Consider the following 18,467-nt stretch of genomic DNA (forward strand, 5'->3'; position numbering starts at 1 on the left):
GCCAGGGAGCTCAGGCGACACCTCCCCAAGCACCCTGCTCCCTGCTTCCGCTCGCCTCCTCTTAGGCAGCCCCCGGCCTGGCCCCGATTTTTTCCCCCCCGATGGCCCGTTTGGCTGGGTGCGGGCTCGAGTGGAGAGAACACAGTTTAAAGGCTACAGATCTGGGGCTCGAGTCTTTCCGTTGCTTTGTGGATCACAATTACTCTTCTCGAGGAGCCACTAAGACAAAGGAGGGGATCCAGAGAGAAGATTGAAAAAACGAAAAGAACTTCGGCTCCGGACGGCAGGAAAGAGCTGGAAAAACACTTCTGTTTCTCCCCCTCGAGTAATCTACACAGAACAGAGGTTCAGTGCCAGGTCTGAGGAAACAGAGCTTATCAGCCGGTCCCTGAGCCGGCGGCAGAAACGTAAAGCGGCGGTGAATTCCTGTACTTTTCCCCCCTGCAGAGGGGGGACCCGCCACTGGCTCTCAGAGCACAGGGACTCGATTTCCTCCGTATGAAGGATGCAACGTTCGGCAGTTAAGCCGTACAGGTTCCCCACGCAAAACAGAAACATCCACTGATGAAATATTTAAATTGGTACAGTGTTTGCAAACTGTGGGCCGAGACCGAGTCTTGAGTCATGAAGTCCGTTTTAGTGGGTTGCAACCAGCATTTTTCCAGAAAAGGGGAGCCGAGAATTTCAGAGGGTGTCTCACGTCGTAAGGCTCAGCATCCTTCCGTGAAATGTCTGGGTCCGTTGCAGACCCGCATGTTGTAAAATGTATTTCTTCCCGAGGGTTGAGGTCGAGAAAGATTGAGAAGCACTGAAAGAGAGGGCAACTTGTTCACCATCCAAGAACGTTTTTTTTCTACGATTCCTCCAGATAACCTCTAAAATATGATTTATTTTACTCCAAATTCCGTGGACAGATCAGTTTTCTGGAACTGCCCTCTTGAGTAAGGTAAACCCGACGCCGGCAGGTAGAGCAAGAAAACAGAAGACGCTGCCAAGGGCTGCTGCTGCAGACTGCCGCTGTGAGAGCCACGGTCACATGCCTGCGGCTAGGAAATGGCACGTAGGTCACGATCCGCCACAAACATATGGGCAGGGGGCAGGAAACAGAGCCCGCTAGATGTCGGTGTCAGGGAGGTTGGCCGTCAAATGTTTTCTTCTCCTGGTAATGGTTAGGGTTAAAGGGAAAAGAAGCCAGCCGACTCAGAGCCGGCACTTGGAGGACATCCAGAGCAGACATCAAGTGGTAAAGTGTCCCGATGGTTATGGAAAGCAAGGAGAGATTCTGCCTCTCCCTGCTCCGACCCTCTACATCAACCTGACTCCAAGTGCGGAGTATAGCTTGGCCTATGGGGAAGAAGATTCTGGGGGGTGGTGACCAGGTTATACACTTATTTTATATACACACATATACACATACATACCTATTTCATGATATATGCGTTTTACCATTTTAAGTGTACCATTCAATGGCTGGAAATATATTCACATTTTTGTGCAACCACCACCACACCCATCTCCAGAGCTTTTTCAGTAACCCAACTGAAACTTTATATCCGTTAAACAGTAACTCCCCTTCTCCCCTCCCCTCAGCCCCTGGTAACCACTATTCTACTTTTTGTTCCTATGAATTTTTTTTTTTTTTTTAACTCTCACCTGAGGGTATTTTTTTCCATTGCTTTTTCAGAGAGAGTGGAAGGGAAAGAGAGAGAGAAGCATCGATTGGTTGCCTCCTTCACGAGCCCCACCGGGGCCAGGGAACGAGCCTGCAACCGAGGTGTGTGCCCTTGGCCGGAACTGAACCCGGGACGCTTCAGTCCATGGGCGGACGCTCTAACCACTGAGCCAAACCGGCCAGGGCAGTTCCTATGAATTTGATTCCAGAAGTGGAATCATACAATGTTTGTTTTTGTGCCTGGCTTATTTCACTTAGCATAATGTTTTCAAGGTTCATCCGTGCCGTAGCATGTATCAGAATTTCATTCCTTTTTAAAGTCTGAGTCATATCCTACTAAGTATTTTTTAAAATAAAAGTGAAACTTTGGGCTGATTTATTGTTGCTCACCCTGACATCCTGTTTCCCCAGCTACACCCTGAGGTGACTGGAAACAAAACTACTGCATTTCATCAATTCCCCTCCCTCCCTCTGTTTCAAAAGTTCTTTCTGTGTACTTTTCAAATACAGGTATATATTTATAACGGCTACATAACCTGCGGTTAGTCTCACAGCTGAGGAACGTCTCCTCCAGGACCTGGCAATCATCTTTGAAATGCAAACACCCCGGGCGATAGTGTTCCCAACTCCCAGGTCCCGTGTGAGGGCAGGAGTCCAGTTTGCGGGCACTGGGCTCCAACCTGCAAAACTATCTCTCGTCCCAAAGATCCGAGAAGTTTGTTTCTCCTCTGGATAAGCCAACCCAGGCGGTCTCCCCAGTCACGGTGATAAAGTTAGGATGGGCTGAGTGTGACAAAACCTCCTGTCATTTGAGGACTCGTGATCGTCTTGAGAACAAGCTTGCTCGGGGTTGTACTGGCCGGGCCGTGTGGGCTTGTCGCTGCCGGCTTGGCTATGAAACGGGGAGATTCCTTCAGCCTCTGCCATCTTAGCGCGTCGCCTGTGAAATGCATCACACTCTGGATTAAAGCTCATTCAACAATGAAACTGTTTCCTAATCTACTACCTTTGTGGAGAGGTTGTCTGGGTTGGGAGGTTTTTTTGTTTTGTTTTGTTTTGTTTTTTAAATTATATTTCCTCAACAGTTGAAAGCAGCCCAGGAAGACAGAGGACCCTTGTTCAAAGCCGAATGTTGTAAGGCCTTTAACTTCTGCTTGAGGCCGCCAGGATCTGGACATTCATTTGTTTATTTGGGTGGGTGGAGTGGGACGTGGAACCGCGAATGATACTGGTAGACTATGGGCAACTGTATTTAATTAAGCAACAATCTAAAACCTGTGCCCTCGTGTCATGTTAACAGTACATTTAGCAACACCTAGCCGTCTATAAAAACAAAGAGCTGAATAAAGCTTTGGGGGGGGGGATAAAAAAAGGGTGATGTATACATTATTTCTCCTCAGGTTTTATCTTGCATTTGCACCGCTTTTTCCCTCGCATTCCTGGACGGTGCACCCGCCCGAGCCTCCTTCCCCAGCCCCGCCCAGCAGCCGGGTGCACCGAGACCTCCGCGGCCCGTGCAAGCAGCCCGCCCCCCCATCCAGCGCCCCCGGCCCTCGCCGTCGGACTACAACTCCCAGCATGCCGCGGGCCCCGCGCGGGTCACGTGGGCGCCCGGAAACCCTCGCCGCCGCGCGGAGGGTGAGGTGGCGGCGGGGGCGGCCCGCGGGCAACGGGACGGAGCCGGGCGAGCAGAGCGGGCTGGCGGGAGAGCGGCGATTCCTGCGGGTCTCGGTGGGCGAGCCGCGGGCGCCGGGCGCCAGCCGGGAAGGGGCCGGAGCCGGCTTGGGACGGCGGGGTGGGGGGGCCGCGCGCGAGGGCCGGCCCGAGGGGCTTCCAGGCGTCGGGGGCGAGGCGGCGGGCGGAGGTGGCGGCCGGTGGGTGTGGCGCCGCGGGCCGGGCGGCGGGCCTCGCGCTCCCTGCAGCCCGGGGCCTGGCTCCTGGGCCTCGGGGGCGGCGGGGGCGGCGGGCGGGCCCGGGAGGCCCCCGGGGCGAGGCGGCAGCCTGGGCGGCGCGGCGGCGGCGGCTGCGGGGCGGCCTCGTGTTTTTGCCCCAGGTGAAGGGAGCCTCGTGGGGCGGGTGTGCAGAGGCCACGGAGGGAGAAGGGTGTTGGCGGACTTACCTGGCTTTTTTTTTTTTTTGGTAACGTGGGCTCAGCCGGGGAACTTGGTCCAGTTACGTATCCGTCATTGTCTTGTTTGCAGACCGCGGTCCGTCCGCCCTCACGGTCGGCCCAGGACAATGGGAGCGCGGCCCCCAGGCCTTCTGGACTAGGAGACTGCGGGGGGCGCCGCGGCCCCGCGCCGCACGGAGCGCTTTCCTAGGGAGAGGAGACCGTCCCGGGACGAGCCAACGCGCCTCCGTCGTCGCCGCCGCCTCTCCGCTGGCTCGGTGCTTGAATTTCTTTCCCCTTCTTGGCTTGTACTGGGTGCTGGGCCCTGTGCTAGGAACTCTGTGCATTATCTCATTGGATCTTTAAGTGAGGCCTTTGAGGCCCAGAGAAGTTAATTCAGTGGAGGGTCTTGGAGTCCAGCTCGCACTTTATATGCCTTCCTGTGGGCCGTACGTGGCTGGCTTCAGATGACATCATGCTTCGGCTAATCCTCAGTTCCCGTCCGAAAACGACCCAGAAACAGCACTTTAAAATTAAAGTGGGTGCCGCTTCTCGTTGCTCTGTAGCTGTCCCGATCAAGTGTGTTACTGAAGGGTCTGTTTTCGTCCCACTTCATCAGGGAAGATGAAATGCCCCAGCAGTGCCCTTCTACTGGGGTGTGAGTCGCTTGTCCAGGAGACGGAAAGATTTTCACCCTGAAAACTTACTGCCTTTGGAGGGTGTTCAAAATGAGTAGGAAGAATGTGGTTTGGGGAACCCTGGAGTAAAATGAGGGAATTTTTCAGCTCAGTGCTAGGTTATTTTACATTTGCAGTAATGAAACAATTGGAGGAGAGAGGGAGGCTTGAGTTTTGAATAAAAGGATTTATGTGGTGTAGGTAGACGGCTTCAAATGAGATAACGTGGGATTAAAAAGATTCTTGTATAAGTTTCGAGTGCAGGGGTGTTAAATTACAGCACGCACAATACTGTCAGAACAGGTGAGCTCAGCGATGCGTGCAATACTTTTTCACCTGCCTCTTTGTGCGTTGAGTACACATAATCATTGTACTTTGCAAACGTAAAAGCCGAAGTTTGGGAAGTAGTTGCCCATCTAATGCTGTTTAATAAGGTGCACTTTTTTCCATCCTGGATTTATATGTCTACATTTAAGGTGAAATATTTCTAATTACTGTGCTTTACCCAGTTTGGGATATTTTACATTTTAACATTTCCCTCCTGTGCAGCATACTCTAGGGGCTACAGTCAGGTCTGGGCTTGAATATTTGCTTCATCTCTTGAGAGAAAGATTCTAAAAATCTGTTTTCTCGTCTGTAAGATGATGTGAGAAGTAAATGCAATAAAGCATCACAAGTACCTAGCGCAGTGCCTGGCGCTTTGAAAGCCTTCAGGGTTGGTCATCGGTCAAAGTCATTCATTCAGAACATCTTTACTCGTTCTGAATGTCCTCCTGGGACATGGGGATATAGCTGTGGACAGATAAGGTCACTGTTTGTGTGGAGATTGTACATGAGCAATAAACAGGTAACAAGTCAGCCAGATAATTAGACTGGGATAAGTACTATGAAGGGAAAAAACAGATGAGAGAGGTAGTAACTGAGGGAGACCATTTTAAAGAGGGTGATCAGGGCAGGTCACTCTAGAAGATGACTTTTGAGGACAAGCCAAGGAGACGAAAGAGCAAGCTGTTTGCAAAGAACCAGGAGAGAAACATTTCAGGCTGCAAAACAGCAAATGCAAAGGCCCAAAGCAAGAAGGGGCCTGGTGGCCTCAGGGGCAAGAAAGGGAGTAGGTGTGGGGAGATGGGAGTGAGTGTGGAGGCACGGTGCTGGGGAGGGTGGGGAGCAAGGTGGGCAGGGGGTGGGGCGGGAACGTGCCACACTTCACTGTACTGGCAAAGGATGGGGACCCACCCAGATGTCCCATAGACTGGAACGGGCAGACCCCCGGCCTCTGATAAGTGAAGGGAAAAATGGGGCAGGATGTGTGTGTCGTATGTCATCTGTGAGTGTGAAGGGCTCTGCTGGAATGTACAGACTGCAGAAGAACCGTGGCATAGCACAGGGTGACGAGAACAGGGAGCGAGATGTCACCATATATATCCCTTTGGTACCTTTTGAACTTTCTACCTTATACATATAGGACCTATGAAAACTAATAAAATAATAATAATGAAAAAAGCCCAATCTCCCCTGTCATTGCTTGGCAGCCTCTTCCTTCATCCTTAGTCTCTGCCAGCCCCAGGTGTCAACTACTGCTCCCATCCCTTAACCTTCCTGCTTGACTACAGAGGGCTGGAGTGCAGGCTTCGAAGGCCGTGGCAAAGAGTCTTGTGTGCTTTTTGTTTTGTTTTGTTTTTTAAATATATCTTTATTGATTTCAGAGAGAGGAAGGGAGATGGGGAGAGAGAGATAGAAACATCAATGATGAGAGAGTCATCATTGATCGCTGCCCCCTGTGCGCTCCAGACTGGGGATCGATCCCGCAACCCGGGCACATGCCCTGTCCGGGAATTGAACCACAATCTGCTGGATCATAGGTTGATGCTCAGCCGCTTAGCCACACTGGTCAAGCCAGTCTTGTGTTTTTACCTGAGTCTTAGGGAACCATCAATGTGTGTTAAGCAGAGGAATGACAGCTGGTGCATTCCTGGAGGCATGTTTCTGGCTGATTTGTGGAGAATGATGGTGGTGGTTGGGTAGGTGTAGAAGTAGTGAAACCCTGCAGGAGGCTGCGTGGTAGGCTTGGTGGGGGATATGGGCGGTTTATCTTAGTGCTGGCAGTGGAGATGGAGAGGAAAGGATGGATTTGGGATGTATTTTGGAGGTTATAGGGATGACTTAGTAAGGGGTTAAATGTGGAAGCTGAGAGAAAAGGAGAAATGAAGGGTAAGACCTACTTACCTTGGGCAACGTGGAGCAATGGTGACACCATTTGCTGAGGTGGAGCGTGCTGTGGGAGGAGTCAGTCTGGAGGGGGCATGAAGACTTCTGTCTCAGATGCAGGGAGGGATATCAAGGTCGGTTGGCTGCACTGTTGGGAACCCTGGGGTGTCTCAGTTAGAGCTGTAGGTCTGGGAGTCATTCATTTACTGGCAGAAAGCCGTGGTACTCGGTGGAGGGAGAGAGAGGGAGAGTTGGAAGTGTAAAGAGAGAACTGTGAAATCACTTTCTTAGAGGCTGAGAAAGCAAAATAATTAGGGAAGTGTAGGCTCGCTGGGCAGTATTGCGTGCCCTTTGAGGTTTGTGGTTTTGAATCTAAAAAGTGAAACCAGCCGGAATGTGTGATTTTTTTTTTTTTCCTCTGACAAAGCTCAGCTGCTGGGGTGCAGGGAAGGACAGAGGCCAGCAAGGAAAAGAAAGTCCCGTAAGGGAGACAGTTCAGATTCTGAGTTGGTAAAGGAGGGAATGAGGGCAAGAGGAGGGTAACGACAGTGGAGAAAACGGTGAGGTGTCCGAATTGGGAACCTTGCTGGTGTAAATTGACTGTTAGGGTGGGCAGTATGAAACTAAGCAGTTTTCTGGGAGAGGATGTTTGCAACCCAGTTTGGGGAGGTGATGCAGTTACTGGTCATGACAGGGACTAGGTTGTGGCCATGGAGTGGGTTTTTATTGTGGGATGGATGAAGAGATTGGTGGTGAAGGGGACGGATGCAGTTGACTACCTGGATGTTGAAATGAGACACAGGCGGTGGTGGGGACGAAGAGCGAGGCAGGAGCTGTTTGCAGTGACGGCGGTGGTGGGAGATCAGACCATGACAGCTGCCAGCGCAGCGGGCAGTAAAGCCCGGAGCGTGAGTTTCCAAGAAGCTGGGGTTTTACAAGGAGGAAAAGTGGGTGTGGGAGGAAAGATTGCATCTCCTTGAGAGGCGTTGGAGGAAGCGGGGTTATCTGGGGGGCAGGCAGGAATTTGCTGTTTTATAACAAAGTTTATTAACCACAGATCTAGATTTCCAGAGCCTGGTAACAGGTTAGGGTGGGGTGAAGACTGAGCCAGATGCAATGTATGCTAGATGCTTCAGATATGTTACCTCCCTTTCTATAGCCTTGCCCCTTTGTACTCTGTAGTCACATAGTCTTATTAATACAAGACAACTTTAAATTTTACTATTTGAATTGGAATGGACTCAACATCTATAGAAAGTGGAAATTTTAGAATGTTTTATATTCTAAGACAGTGTTTATGAGGGAGAGATTGCCTTCTATCTGGATATGTTACGTGCAAAGCTGTCTCTTATTCGGTATCAATTACACAGTAGGTTCCATTCTGGAAAATACCCTGTATGGGTGATCTTCCAGAACTCAAAACAAGTGTCATTACAAATCAGATGAGTTAGTGATTATGAACCTGCTTTGAAAAGTAAAACATGGTTTAATGGTTCTGAGTCCTTTATGATTGCAAGGATCTTATTTTTATAAGGTGTTTTTTGTTGTTGTTAAAGATAATTCTTGTTCTCACATGATAGTTTTATGTGTATTCAGTACCCATTGATTGAGAAAATACTAAATGACAACCTACTTTGAATTCAGAAACACTGAAATGAAATTTGATATTACTCATTATAATGGCATTTGCATACACTTGAAAAATTTAGACATTTGTTTATATTTAGAGCAGGAAAGAAAATGATCTTCAGGGTGTGCTTTTTTTTTTTTAAGTATATCTTTATTGATTTCAGAGAGAGGAAAGGAGAGGGGGAGAGAGAGAAACATCAGTGATGAGTCATTGATTGCTGCCTCAAGTCCACCCCAGACTGGGGATCGAGCCCACAACCCAGGCATGTGCCCTGACTGATAATCGAACCCCTATTGCCTGAATCCTAGGTTGACGCTCAACTGCTGAGCCAGAGCCACGCCTGGCCGGGCAGGATGTGCTCGTTGGATTCAGACTTCGCAAAAACTCTGTGTGCTTCCCCAGAGCCCCAGAGCTCATGGATGATTAGAACTCACTTCTGTGATGGAGGGTAGAGAAGTGCAAGGTGTTATTAGTTATTATAATTACATAGGACCCGATGTTGTAATAGTGTTCATTTTAAAAGTCATTCTGCCAGTAGCAGGTGAGTGTTCAAAACCATTTTCCCAATGTACTTAATATTATTAAGCCTTTTCTCCCCTGTCACTATAGCCAAGGAAAAGGCAGTTTATTTAGAAAGTAAATCCAGATGGTCTCAAACAGCTTACTAGTCATTAAAGCTATTAATGTAACTGCACAGCCCTAAAATACACAACCATTATTGCCGAAGTGGTGTAATCCTAACCTGTTGGAGTGGACATTTTTGGAATTATTTTCCCTGATAAATTATTGCATTTCATAACCCATAGCCTTTCCTGAAATGCTCAGTGCAGTGTTTTGAGGTGTGAATGTGTTAGAAGAGCTATGCTTTATAAAGTGGTTCAAGCTTCCAGTTGTTCCACTTGGGTTGCATGTTTAATTTTGAGGATGGAGATAAATTTAGCAGTAACACTAATAGCTCTTGGTTTTGTAGCTTCCTGGAATTACAGACAGAAAATTTATTTGTTACATTTTGTAAATGGAATTTTACAGTCTTAGCTCATACTTTTGTTAACATTTTTCAGGGAGAATGATTAAGTGAAGTTAGCTACATTCTGCTGACTTGGGATTAATCCTGGGCAGATCAGTGGCTAAGAGAGTTATCTTAATTCTTTGCATATGTTGTTTATTTTAGTTTCATGACTATTAGAAGAGGTATGCCATTTTATAGAAGACGAACAATGATTCATAGAGATGGACTTGTCCCAGGGCTCACAGCCAGTAAATGAAACAGATATAATGTTTATCAAGAATGGCCTTTAGGCCCAGCCGGATGTGGCTCAGCGGTTGAGCGTCGACCTAGGATCCAGGTGATCGGGGTTCGATTCCTGGTCAGGGCATGTTCCCAGGTTGCGGGCTGAAGCCGATCAATGACTCTCTCATCATTGATGTTTCTATCTATCTATCTCCCTCTCTCTGAAATAAAGATATATTAAAAAAAAAAAAAGAATGGCCTTTTGACCTGAGCCTGGTGGCTCTGTTGGTTGGAGCGTTGTCCCTTATAGCAAGGGGTTGTGGGTTCAATTCCTGCTCAGGATACATACCTGGGTTTCCGGTTCAGTCCCTGATCCAGGCATGTACACAAGGCAACTGATCAATGTTTCTCTCTCACATTGATGTTTCTCCACCCTGTTTTCTCTCTAAAAAATGAATAAAACATATCCTTGGGTGAGGATTAAAACTTTAATATATATATATGTGTATATATGTTTGTGTGGTGTGTGTGTATATATATAAAAGCTCCTTTAACACTATGTAAAAGCTAACTTTGTTTATTAGACCTGAATGTATCTTGTATTTCCTTAGGAATAGATCCCTGGGAGTTACGTTTTTGTGTCAGAGGCTCTTGATGAACGTGGCCGGATTGTCTTCCTGTAATACTGGGCTAATTTTCACTTCCATCACCATTGTATGAGAGTTCAGAAATCATTGGACCTTGAGCTGCATGGGCCACAGTCTGTTTTAACTGTGCGAACATTTTCTTGCCTTTATTAGCATTTCTCACATTCCTAGTGAGATTGGAACTTTCATTTGATAAGTAATAGCCATTTCATTTCTTCTGAGTTGTCTATTCGTTTCCTTTGCTCATTGTTTCCTGTTAAAATTAGTGATTTTCTCCTCAGTTTGCATGAGAATTCTTTCTATTAGGGTGTAATCTTTGATCAAGGATTTCTTTTTTTTCTTAAAGGACTAGCTTACTGCTATAAAATGTAATTATCCATCTGGTTTTCTGGTGTCAGCTAGCCCACATGCTTTTTCTTTCACAGCCTGATTATGTGCCAACTGGTTATAAGTCTAATTCAGGCCTTGGATAAATTGGGTAATGTTAATAATATGTTTTGCCTTCCCAGAAAGAAGAAATGGTGTAAATCATTCACTCTCCAAACTTTAAGGTCACAGGCCAGAAGGAAGGTCAGGAAGACATGGCCTGGCCAGATGTTTTTCAGAGAGGCGCCCTGCTGTCCCGGTTTAGCCACCATCATGTGGTCGTGTTCCTGCTCACCTTCTTCAGGTGAGTGGGTTGCTGCAGCTGTGCTCATGTTTGTTCCTTTGGAGGGAGACACTTACTGCATGGCAGGTGCTTCATGCAGGGGTTGGTGTGGACTTAGCATGAAGTAGACTAAGTTACTCCTCTCGTACTTTTGTTTTTAAATCCTCACTGGAGGATATTTTTTCCATGGCTTTTCAGAGAGAGAGAGTGGGGGGGAGACATCGATGTGAGAGAGACACATTGATTGGTTGCCTCCCACGCTCGCCCCAACTGGAGCTGGGGTTGGAGCCTACAACCGAGGTACGTGCCCTTGACCAGAATCGAACCCCAGACCCTTCACTCCGGGGACTGATGCTCTAACCACTGAGCCAAACTGGCTAGGGCCTCTTGTACTTCTTGATAGCTCTAATAGAATAGCTCTAGGGCGCTCTTTGGCCCATATTTGGCAATGTCTGGAGACATTTTTTGACATCATGCTATTTGCTTCTAGTGGGCAGAGACCAGGAATGCTGTTAAACATCCTTCAATGCATGAGACAACCCCCCTCCACAATAGAGAATTTTGGGGGCCCAAAATGTCAGTGGTCCCGTGGTTGAGAAACCCTGATCTGATATAAAGTCCTTTATTTGTTAAAAACCAGGAGCTTGAGCCCTGGCTGGTGTGACTGAGTTGGTTGGAGCGTCGTCCTGCGCACCAAAAGGTGGCAGGTTCCATTCCCAGTCAGGGCACATACCTACCTAGATTGTGGGTTCGATCTCGGTTGGGGTGCATATGGAAGGCAACCGATGGATGTTTCTCTCTCACATCGATCTTTCTCTTCCCCCTTCTCTCCCTTCCTCTTCATAAAAATCAATAAAAAACAAAAAAACAAAAAAACCCCAGTAGCTTGAGAACAAAGGGCATGCATATTCAGGGACCGCCCTGTACCCCCTTGAGCATTAAAAATGGTATGAGACAGTCATGAGGAACTCTGGTAACTCGTGTGAAGATCCCTGGTGAGTCAGAATTCCCAGTGTTTGTGAGTCTGTGGCCCTCAGTGGTGTGTTGATGGCACATACCAGGCCCTTTTGGCATTAGCAGCATGTTACTCATAACCCTGTGATTCAACTATTCTGATTATTTCTTCTGAATAGATTTTCTTCTTTATTGAAGGTACCAACCACAAATGAGGATGATGGATTTTTGTTTTAAGTTATAAACTAGGAGAATAGTTCTCTAATTACGTAAGAGTTGATAGGTAGTTGGATGCTTGGTTTAGGTATGTTCATTTGTGAGGGGTGGGAGGAAGCAGCAGTGGGAGGAAAAGCCAGGACCCAAAGAAAAAGCTACTGATCGGCTCGTACAGTGAGCAGCCAGTGTTTGCTAAAGACTTAAACCCTTTTACAGAACTGCAGCCAGAGCTTAAAGTGGGCTGAGGTCAGTCACATCTCCGTCTCCTAGGTCCAGGGATAAGAGCGAACAAGGTTCGTTAATGATTTCTTTTCTTGGCAGAGGCTGTTTCAGTTGCTAGTCCTTATAAAGCAGTACTCCTCTTTTTTTTAAAGAGGAGAATTCCAGAATTGAAAGAACAAAGAGGACTGTATCTCTGATTTTTACTGAAGGCCGTTTTCCTTGCTGTTCATTCAGCTGTATTTCTTCTCTTTTGTAGTTACTCGTTGCTCCATGCATCAAGGAAAACATTCAGCAATGTCAAAGTCAGCATCTCTAAGCAGTGGACCCCAAGTGCTTTTAACAGGTCGATCGAGCCTGTAGAGGTGAGTGGTATGGAGTGCTGACATGGATTTAAGAAGGGACCCGTGCCCACCTCTGAATTCTTCCTGATGTCTTCTGTTTTGTTCCATTCATTTGCTTAGACTCTGAAATGGCTTACTGTTTCCTGTGGCCTAAGATCTGAACTCTCCTGCCTCATTTCTTAGCTTGCCCTGATTCAGTACCATTCCAGCCAGCTTATTTCTCACCGTTTTGAAATCACACAGTTCTGCCTAGGCTATTTTTTCATTGAGTTTCACAAGTACTCTGCTCTCTACCTTTGTGATTTTGCCCATTTTCTTCTTTTTTTTTTTTTTAAATTTTATTTTTGTTTAAAATATTACAGATGTCCCTTTTTCTCCCCAATGACCCATTCCACCCCGTCCCATCCCCCTCCCCAGTCCCTTTCCCCACCATTGTCTGTGTCCTTGGGTTGTGCATTATATGCATATAAGTTCTTTGGTTACTCTCCCCACGCCCATGTTCTTTTGTAGGCTCTTTTACCTTCTTTCCACCTATCAAAATTGTGCTTTTCTCTATGTCAAGATAAAATGTCACCTTTTTAAAATGAAGTTTTTCTCTTGATTCCACTGTTTTGTTTTTTCCTGAAGTGTGCACACTGTATTGCATAGTTTACTATCTCAGTATTTTCATGCTCTCTGATTGATTCATTTATTCATTTGTATCTTGCTTAAGTTCAGAGTGTATGTATCCCCAGTTCCTTGTATTCGCATGGGCGGAGAAAGCTCTTTGATGGCTGGGACAGAGGTGCTCTTCTTTACAGTACCCTGTCTCAGTATGCAGATCCACTTCACTCAGTCCTGACCACATGGTTTGAGTTCTGCTTATGTGAAATTGTAGCTATTTATTAATATTCTTAGCTTGTTTTCTTTCTTAAAAATTATTTCCCTGATTTGGACCAATTTAAAGTTGACGGAGATTTGAAGGTTATATGACTGTCTCCCCAAATGTAAATAAGCTATTCAACCCGTGCTTATTGTAGGTCTGTCTCACAGATCCCTGCTCCAGGCACTGAGGGTAAAAACAAAAAGCCGGGGCCCTTGGAGCTGGCATTCTAGTGGGGAGGCTCCTGAACAGCTTTTCATGAATTGAACGTCTCAGGAACCTTTTTTTTTAAGTATATCTCTATTGATTTCAGAGAGAGGAAAGGAGAGAGAGAGAGAAACATTAATGTTAAGATCTTGAGTCGTCATTGATCGGCTGCCTCCTGCACGCCCCGACTGGGGATCGTGCCCACAACCTGGGCAAGTGCCCTGACCAGGAATCAAACTGCAATTGCCTGGATCACAGGTGGATGCTCAGCGGCTGAGCCATGCCCGGCCGGGCCTTAGGAACTTCTAACAGGAAAGGTGGTAAGAGTAGAGGGCTAGACTTCTAGCTGATACTTGACTGGTGCTGTGTTCACAGCGAGCACCTCTGCATGATTATTAGCTGACTCTTCACAGACCTTCAAGATGGACTGGCCTTAGAGAGGTCATGTGCCCCAACTCCCAGCCAGTATGGAGTCTTTCTTGTGGTTATTGAAAGGTGACTGCCCAGCTTCTGCTTTAACATTGAGGGAGAAGAAGCTCTGTTTCTGAGGTGGACAGCTACATTGATCTTCAACTCTCGTCATTAGGAAGGTCTTTCTTCTGTTGAGGTGAAAGTGTTCTGCTGTTTGGTTTTGAGCCATGCACACTAGCCTGTTCCCACTGCACAATGGCCTGTTGAGTATGAAGAAAGCCTGTCTTCCTACATTTTCTTGTTTAGGTGAAACATTCCTGGCTCCTGCAGCTGAGCACGCAGTACGATGTTTCAGGGACAGCCTGGCCAGCATACAGAACATGAGGTTTAGTTTAGTCACTGAATTTCTGGGTGTACTGCCTAAGGCTGCCTTTGTGTTTCAGGTAACTGGGTTCAGGGTCCCCAAGACCACCCCCAGGTTTGATGATTCACTAGGAGGATTGACAGGACCAGCACATAGTTGTACTTGAAGCTGTGGTTTATTGCAATGAGGGATACAGAGCAAAGGCAGCAAAGGGAAAAGTATGTAGGGTGAAACCTGGAGGAAACCAGCACTGGCCTCTGAGAGGCCTTCTCCAGTAGTCACACACGGTATGTGTAATCTCCCACACAAGTTGTGACCACACAGGTGAGAAGTGTCTACCAGGGAAGCCCGTTGGTGACTTGGTGCCTAGGATTTTATTGGAGCTGGTCACGTAGGCGCTCTCTACCTGGCCCATGCAAAAATCCCACACTCTCAGAAGGAAAGCAGGTGCTAAGCATAAACCACATTGTTTGAACAGTTTAGCACAGCAAGGCAGTCTCAGCAGGGAATCATGGGAACCCTCCGGGATCCAGGTTTCTAGATGCTGGGCCAGGGCCAGCCTTGCAGGTGGGTCTTTTTAAGGTGACTCATGTCAGGGCTGCTGTGTTAACTCTTTCCTGCCAGGAACCATATTACATTGTTAGCTTGTTTTGAACTGGCATTAACTTTTCTTCTTAGATACTCCTGCTGAAATAGGTTCATCATGCTGGTGTTTCAGAAGCATGGATTAAGTAGTTTGGGTGGATTGGTTATGCAGATAGAAGTCAAGTGCTACTAAGCCAGGAGAGCTATGTTTGTGTGGACCTGCCCTCATGGGGAGCAGTGCTGACTTTCCATTCTTTTTTTTTTTTAAATGTTTGTTTTGATTTCAGAGAGAGGAAAGGAGAGATAAGGCATCAATGATGAGAGAGTCATTGATCGGCTGCCTCCTGCACGCCCCCTACTGGGGATCGGCCTGCAACCCTGGCATGTGACCTGACAGGGAATTGAACCATGACCTCCTGGTTTGTGGGTCGACGCTCAACCACTGAGCCATGCCTGCCTGACTCCGTTCTTTCTTTTGACTTTCCAGTCCAGGGCTTGTTTCCCTGAAGCCTGCTGCTGGGAGTGCAGAGGCTGGGCTGGCATGTACCCTTCACTCCTCCTGTACTTTGGGTCTATAATGCTTTCTCTCTAGCTTCCCCTTGAGACACTTTCTTGTCCAAGGTGGAAAGGTACTTAGTGCCAGAAGTATATGTAAAATGAGTCTGAACTTTAAAATATATTTTGTTTGTATATGTTAAACATTCCTTAAATGCCCTAAATAGCATTTTCAAAAAGTACTTATTATAGCTTTTGTTTTTATGCAGAGCTATCTTAGGTGCTTTACAGAAAATTAAGCACACAGTCCCTATACCTTGAGAATTTATAATGGATTCCACTGACATTGGAAATATTAAGTGAAATTAGCATAACATGCGTGCTTATAGATAATAAACAGCTAATGGTTAAATCTAATATTTGAGGACAACTCAACTGAAATTGTCAACAAAAATTAGTTCTATTAAAATAAAGTCTTACTTTAGCTCTAGACAGTACAGTCCTTCCATGAGGATAGCATAAGAGAGTGTAGAGTTCTCTTTAGGAGAGGGATACCAGGTTCAGGGTGTCCTCAGCATCCATCTCACCCTCATCCGCAGCTCCTCTCCCTCAGATTCTTGCCTTAGATGGAGAGCAAACCCTGAACTCAGGTCCTTTGAGCTCACCTTCTGTGCACCAGGAAGCTCTTTCGTCTGAGCAGTTCCCCTACCTCCATGCACAGCTCTCCTTACTCTGTGACATTCTCACCATGACCTTTTAAATGTGCCCACAATTTCATGCCTCCAGGAAGTGTCCCAACATGTAGCAATTGCAGTGGCTTAGTACAGCTCCTGCCCCCACAACACAAAAAAAGCCTGCACACGTACAGGCTGATACAGTCACATGGTAATTGTACATACAGGCCAGCTGGAATCACTGGAGCATTTGAAGTCATTTTGTCCATGGCTTTCATTAAACGCTGAATGAGTCACCATGTGCACTTGGACCATTTCTCACCTACTGGTATAGTCATCTTGATCAAAGCTGTGTTATGAACATAAACTTCCTTTATTAGGCTTTTTCTGTTAACCTATTTTCTGAATCTTTTTGCTAGTTCTACTTTGCTTAGTTTTTGGTTCTATTTTGTTCGCACTTGTAAAGTAGGCAAGCAGAAGTGTGTTTCTGCTTATTCTGGCAGTGAAGCAGAAAAAAGCTGTTTACGTCTGTCAGTTCTTGGGAAAACCACACCTGTGGGAGTTTTGGTCGCTTTTCGAAAAAGTAAAGAAAGCCCTGAAACTTGCGGCAGCTACGTCAGGCCCTGGGTTTCTAGGTCACATGGGTGTGTGCCCAACAGGGTTTTTAATCCTGGGTCCTATTGAGCCCAGACGGCATCAGGGATCAAAGATTGTGTTGTGGTTAGAGTGAAAAATGTGGCAAAATAACTAACTGGAGATATTTAAGGTTTCAATTGGCACGTTGAAATACTGATCGATCTAGCTGTGTGAGCTGCTTTCTTATCATGAAAGCAGTACGTGAAGTGTTCTTAAAGTAAAAGACATAAGCTACCCAGAAATGAGTCCCAATACTTTAGAATCACACTTTATATATTCTCATAATTTGGGACTTTACTTTCTCTTGAAGATATATATTTTTAAATTGCTTATTGTGATTTTTCTTTTAACTATTCTTAAGTCAAAATTTCCCTTCTTGTCCTGGCTCAGTGGGTTGGAGCATCCCCCTGTACACCAAAAGATTGTAGGTTTGATTCCTGGTCAGGGTGAGTACTACAGGCAGCTGATGGATGTTTCTGTTTCTTTCTCTCTCAAATCAGTAAACATATCCTTGGGTGAGGATTCAAAAACATTCCCTTCTTAACACGCCATCTCACAAATCATTTAGTCCAGTAGTTCTTGAACTTTTTGGTTATATGGGTTTATATTTCTAGGTGTTGACTGTTTTAGAAATTAAAACTGAGAAATTGAAGAATATGTTAGTTTTTAAGTTATTTTCAAATAAATTAACCCACAACATGTTAACATGAATGAATGACATTTTATGAAAAATGACTTTTTCAAGGCAAAAAACCCCCACTTAGGAGTGTGGCATTGACTGACAGATTTTTGCAACTCTCTTCCTGTCTGGCTGAGTAGAAGACAATGGGTTTTTTTGTCGGCTCTGAATTCAGTCTCCTGCAATGTGATCCTTTCAAGTCTCTGAAGAGTTTGTCTCCCGCAGATACGTGGTGGAGAGGGGGGAAGTATTTTAACAGCCTTTCAGTTAATTGTGGGTATTTGTCTTTGATATTACACCAGAATTTGACAAGTGGCAATTTCTTAAAGGGTAGTTGCAGTGTGGAATCTGAAACCGTATTCATTAACTTTGTATAACCTTACATTAACATCCATTTGTCTGTCTTGTACTTTGAATGAATCTTGAAGTGACAGGCTTGCTTCACTTTTTTGAGGAAATATCTGCCAGATACTCAAATCTGCCAAATACTCAAAACTGGGCACTGTGTCTGTCAGTCATTCTTTCGAGTAAAAATGACATCCCAGCTCACAGCTCACACAGTTGCAAGCAAAGTGCTTCCCCCAGGACAGCCACCTAACTCTGGTATGCACTGTTTGTGTATTTCCCCCCTCATCACACAGACTGGTAAAATTAAGTGTACTTGGGGCCAGATTTAATACAATTACTAATTTTTACTGCTTCATCAAGAACATTCTTAAGTGAAAGTGACCTTTTTTTTGGTACTGAAGTGTGGCAATAAAGAAGACTGATTAACACGGCACCGTTTTGTGTAACTGCTCGTTTCTGCCAAGGTGCAGCATTTTCACCCACCACAGCTTTTGCACCATCAAAGGAAAAGTTAAAGGGAAAAAGAAGAGAACTTTTTAGTATCATAGTCTCCCTTTGTCCACAGGGGATACAGTCCAGGACCCCAGTGGATGCCAGAACCTGTGCATGGTACCACACCCTATATAGTCTACCCTTTTTCCTATACGTA

At 46.1% G+C, this 18,467-nt stretch overlaps 1 protein-coding gene across 2 annotated transcripts in view; it reads left to right on the top strand.

Annotated features, from left to right (window-relative positions):
• Positions 1–3,291: 3,291 nt before the first annotated feature.
• SLC37A3 (solute carrier family 37 member 3) overlaps positions 3,292–18,467 on the top strand; it is a 42,793-nt gene continuing 27,617 nt past the window's right edge. The window contains exons 1-4 of one of the 2 annotated variants that reach the window (XM_081146766.1): positions 3,292–3,403; positions 3,874–4,060; positions 10,685–10,845; positions 12,473–12,578. In XM_081146766.1, coding sequence (XP_081002892.1) covers positions 10,757–10,845; positions 12,473–12,578 — 195 coding nt within the window. In that variant the 5' untranslated portion in view covers positions 3,292–3,403; positions 3,874–4,060; positions 10,685–10,756. The remainder of the gene's footprint in view (positions 3,404–3,873; positions 4,061–10,684; positions 10,846–12,472; positions 12,579–18,467) is intronic. The other variant, XM_081146767.1, reaches the window with a different exon arrangement.

This window comes from Miniopterus schreibersii (assembly GCF_964146895.1).
Source record: "Miniopterus schreibersii genome assembly, chromosome: 9".
In the NCBI taxonomy this organism is placed as follows: domain Eukaryota; kingdom Metazoa; phylum Chordata; class Mammalia; order Chiroptera; family Miniopteridae; genus Miniopterus; species Miniopterus schreibersii.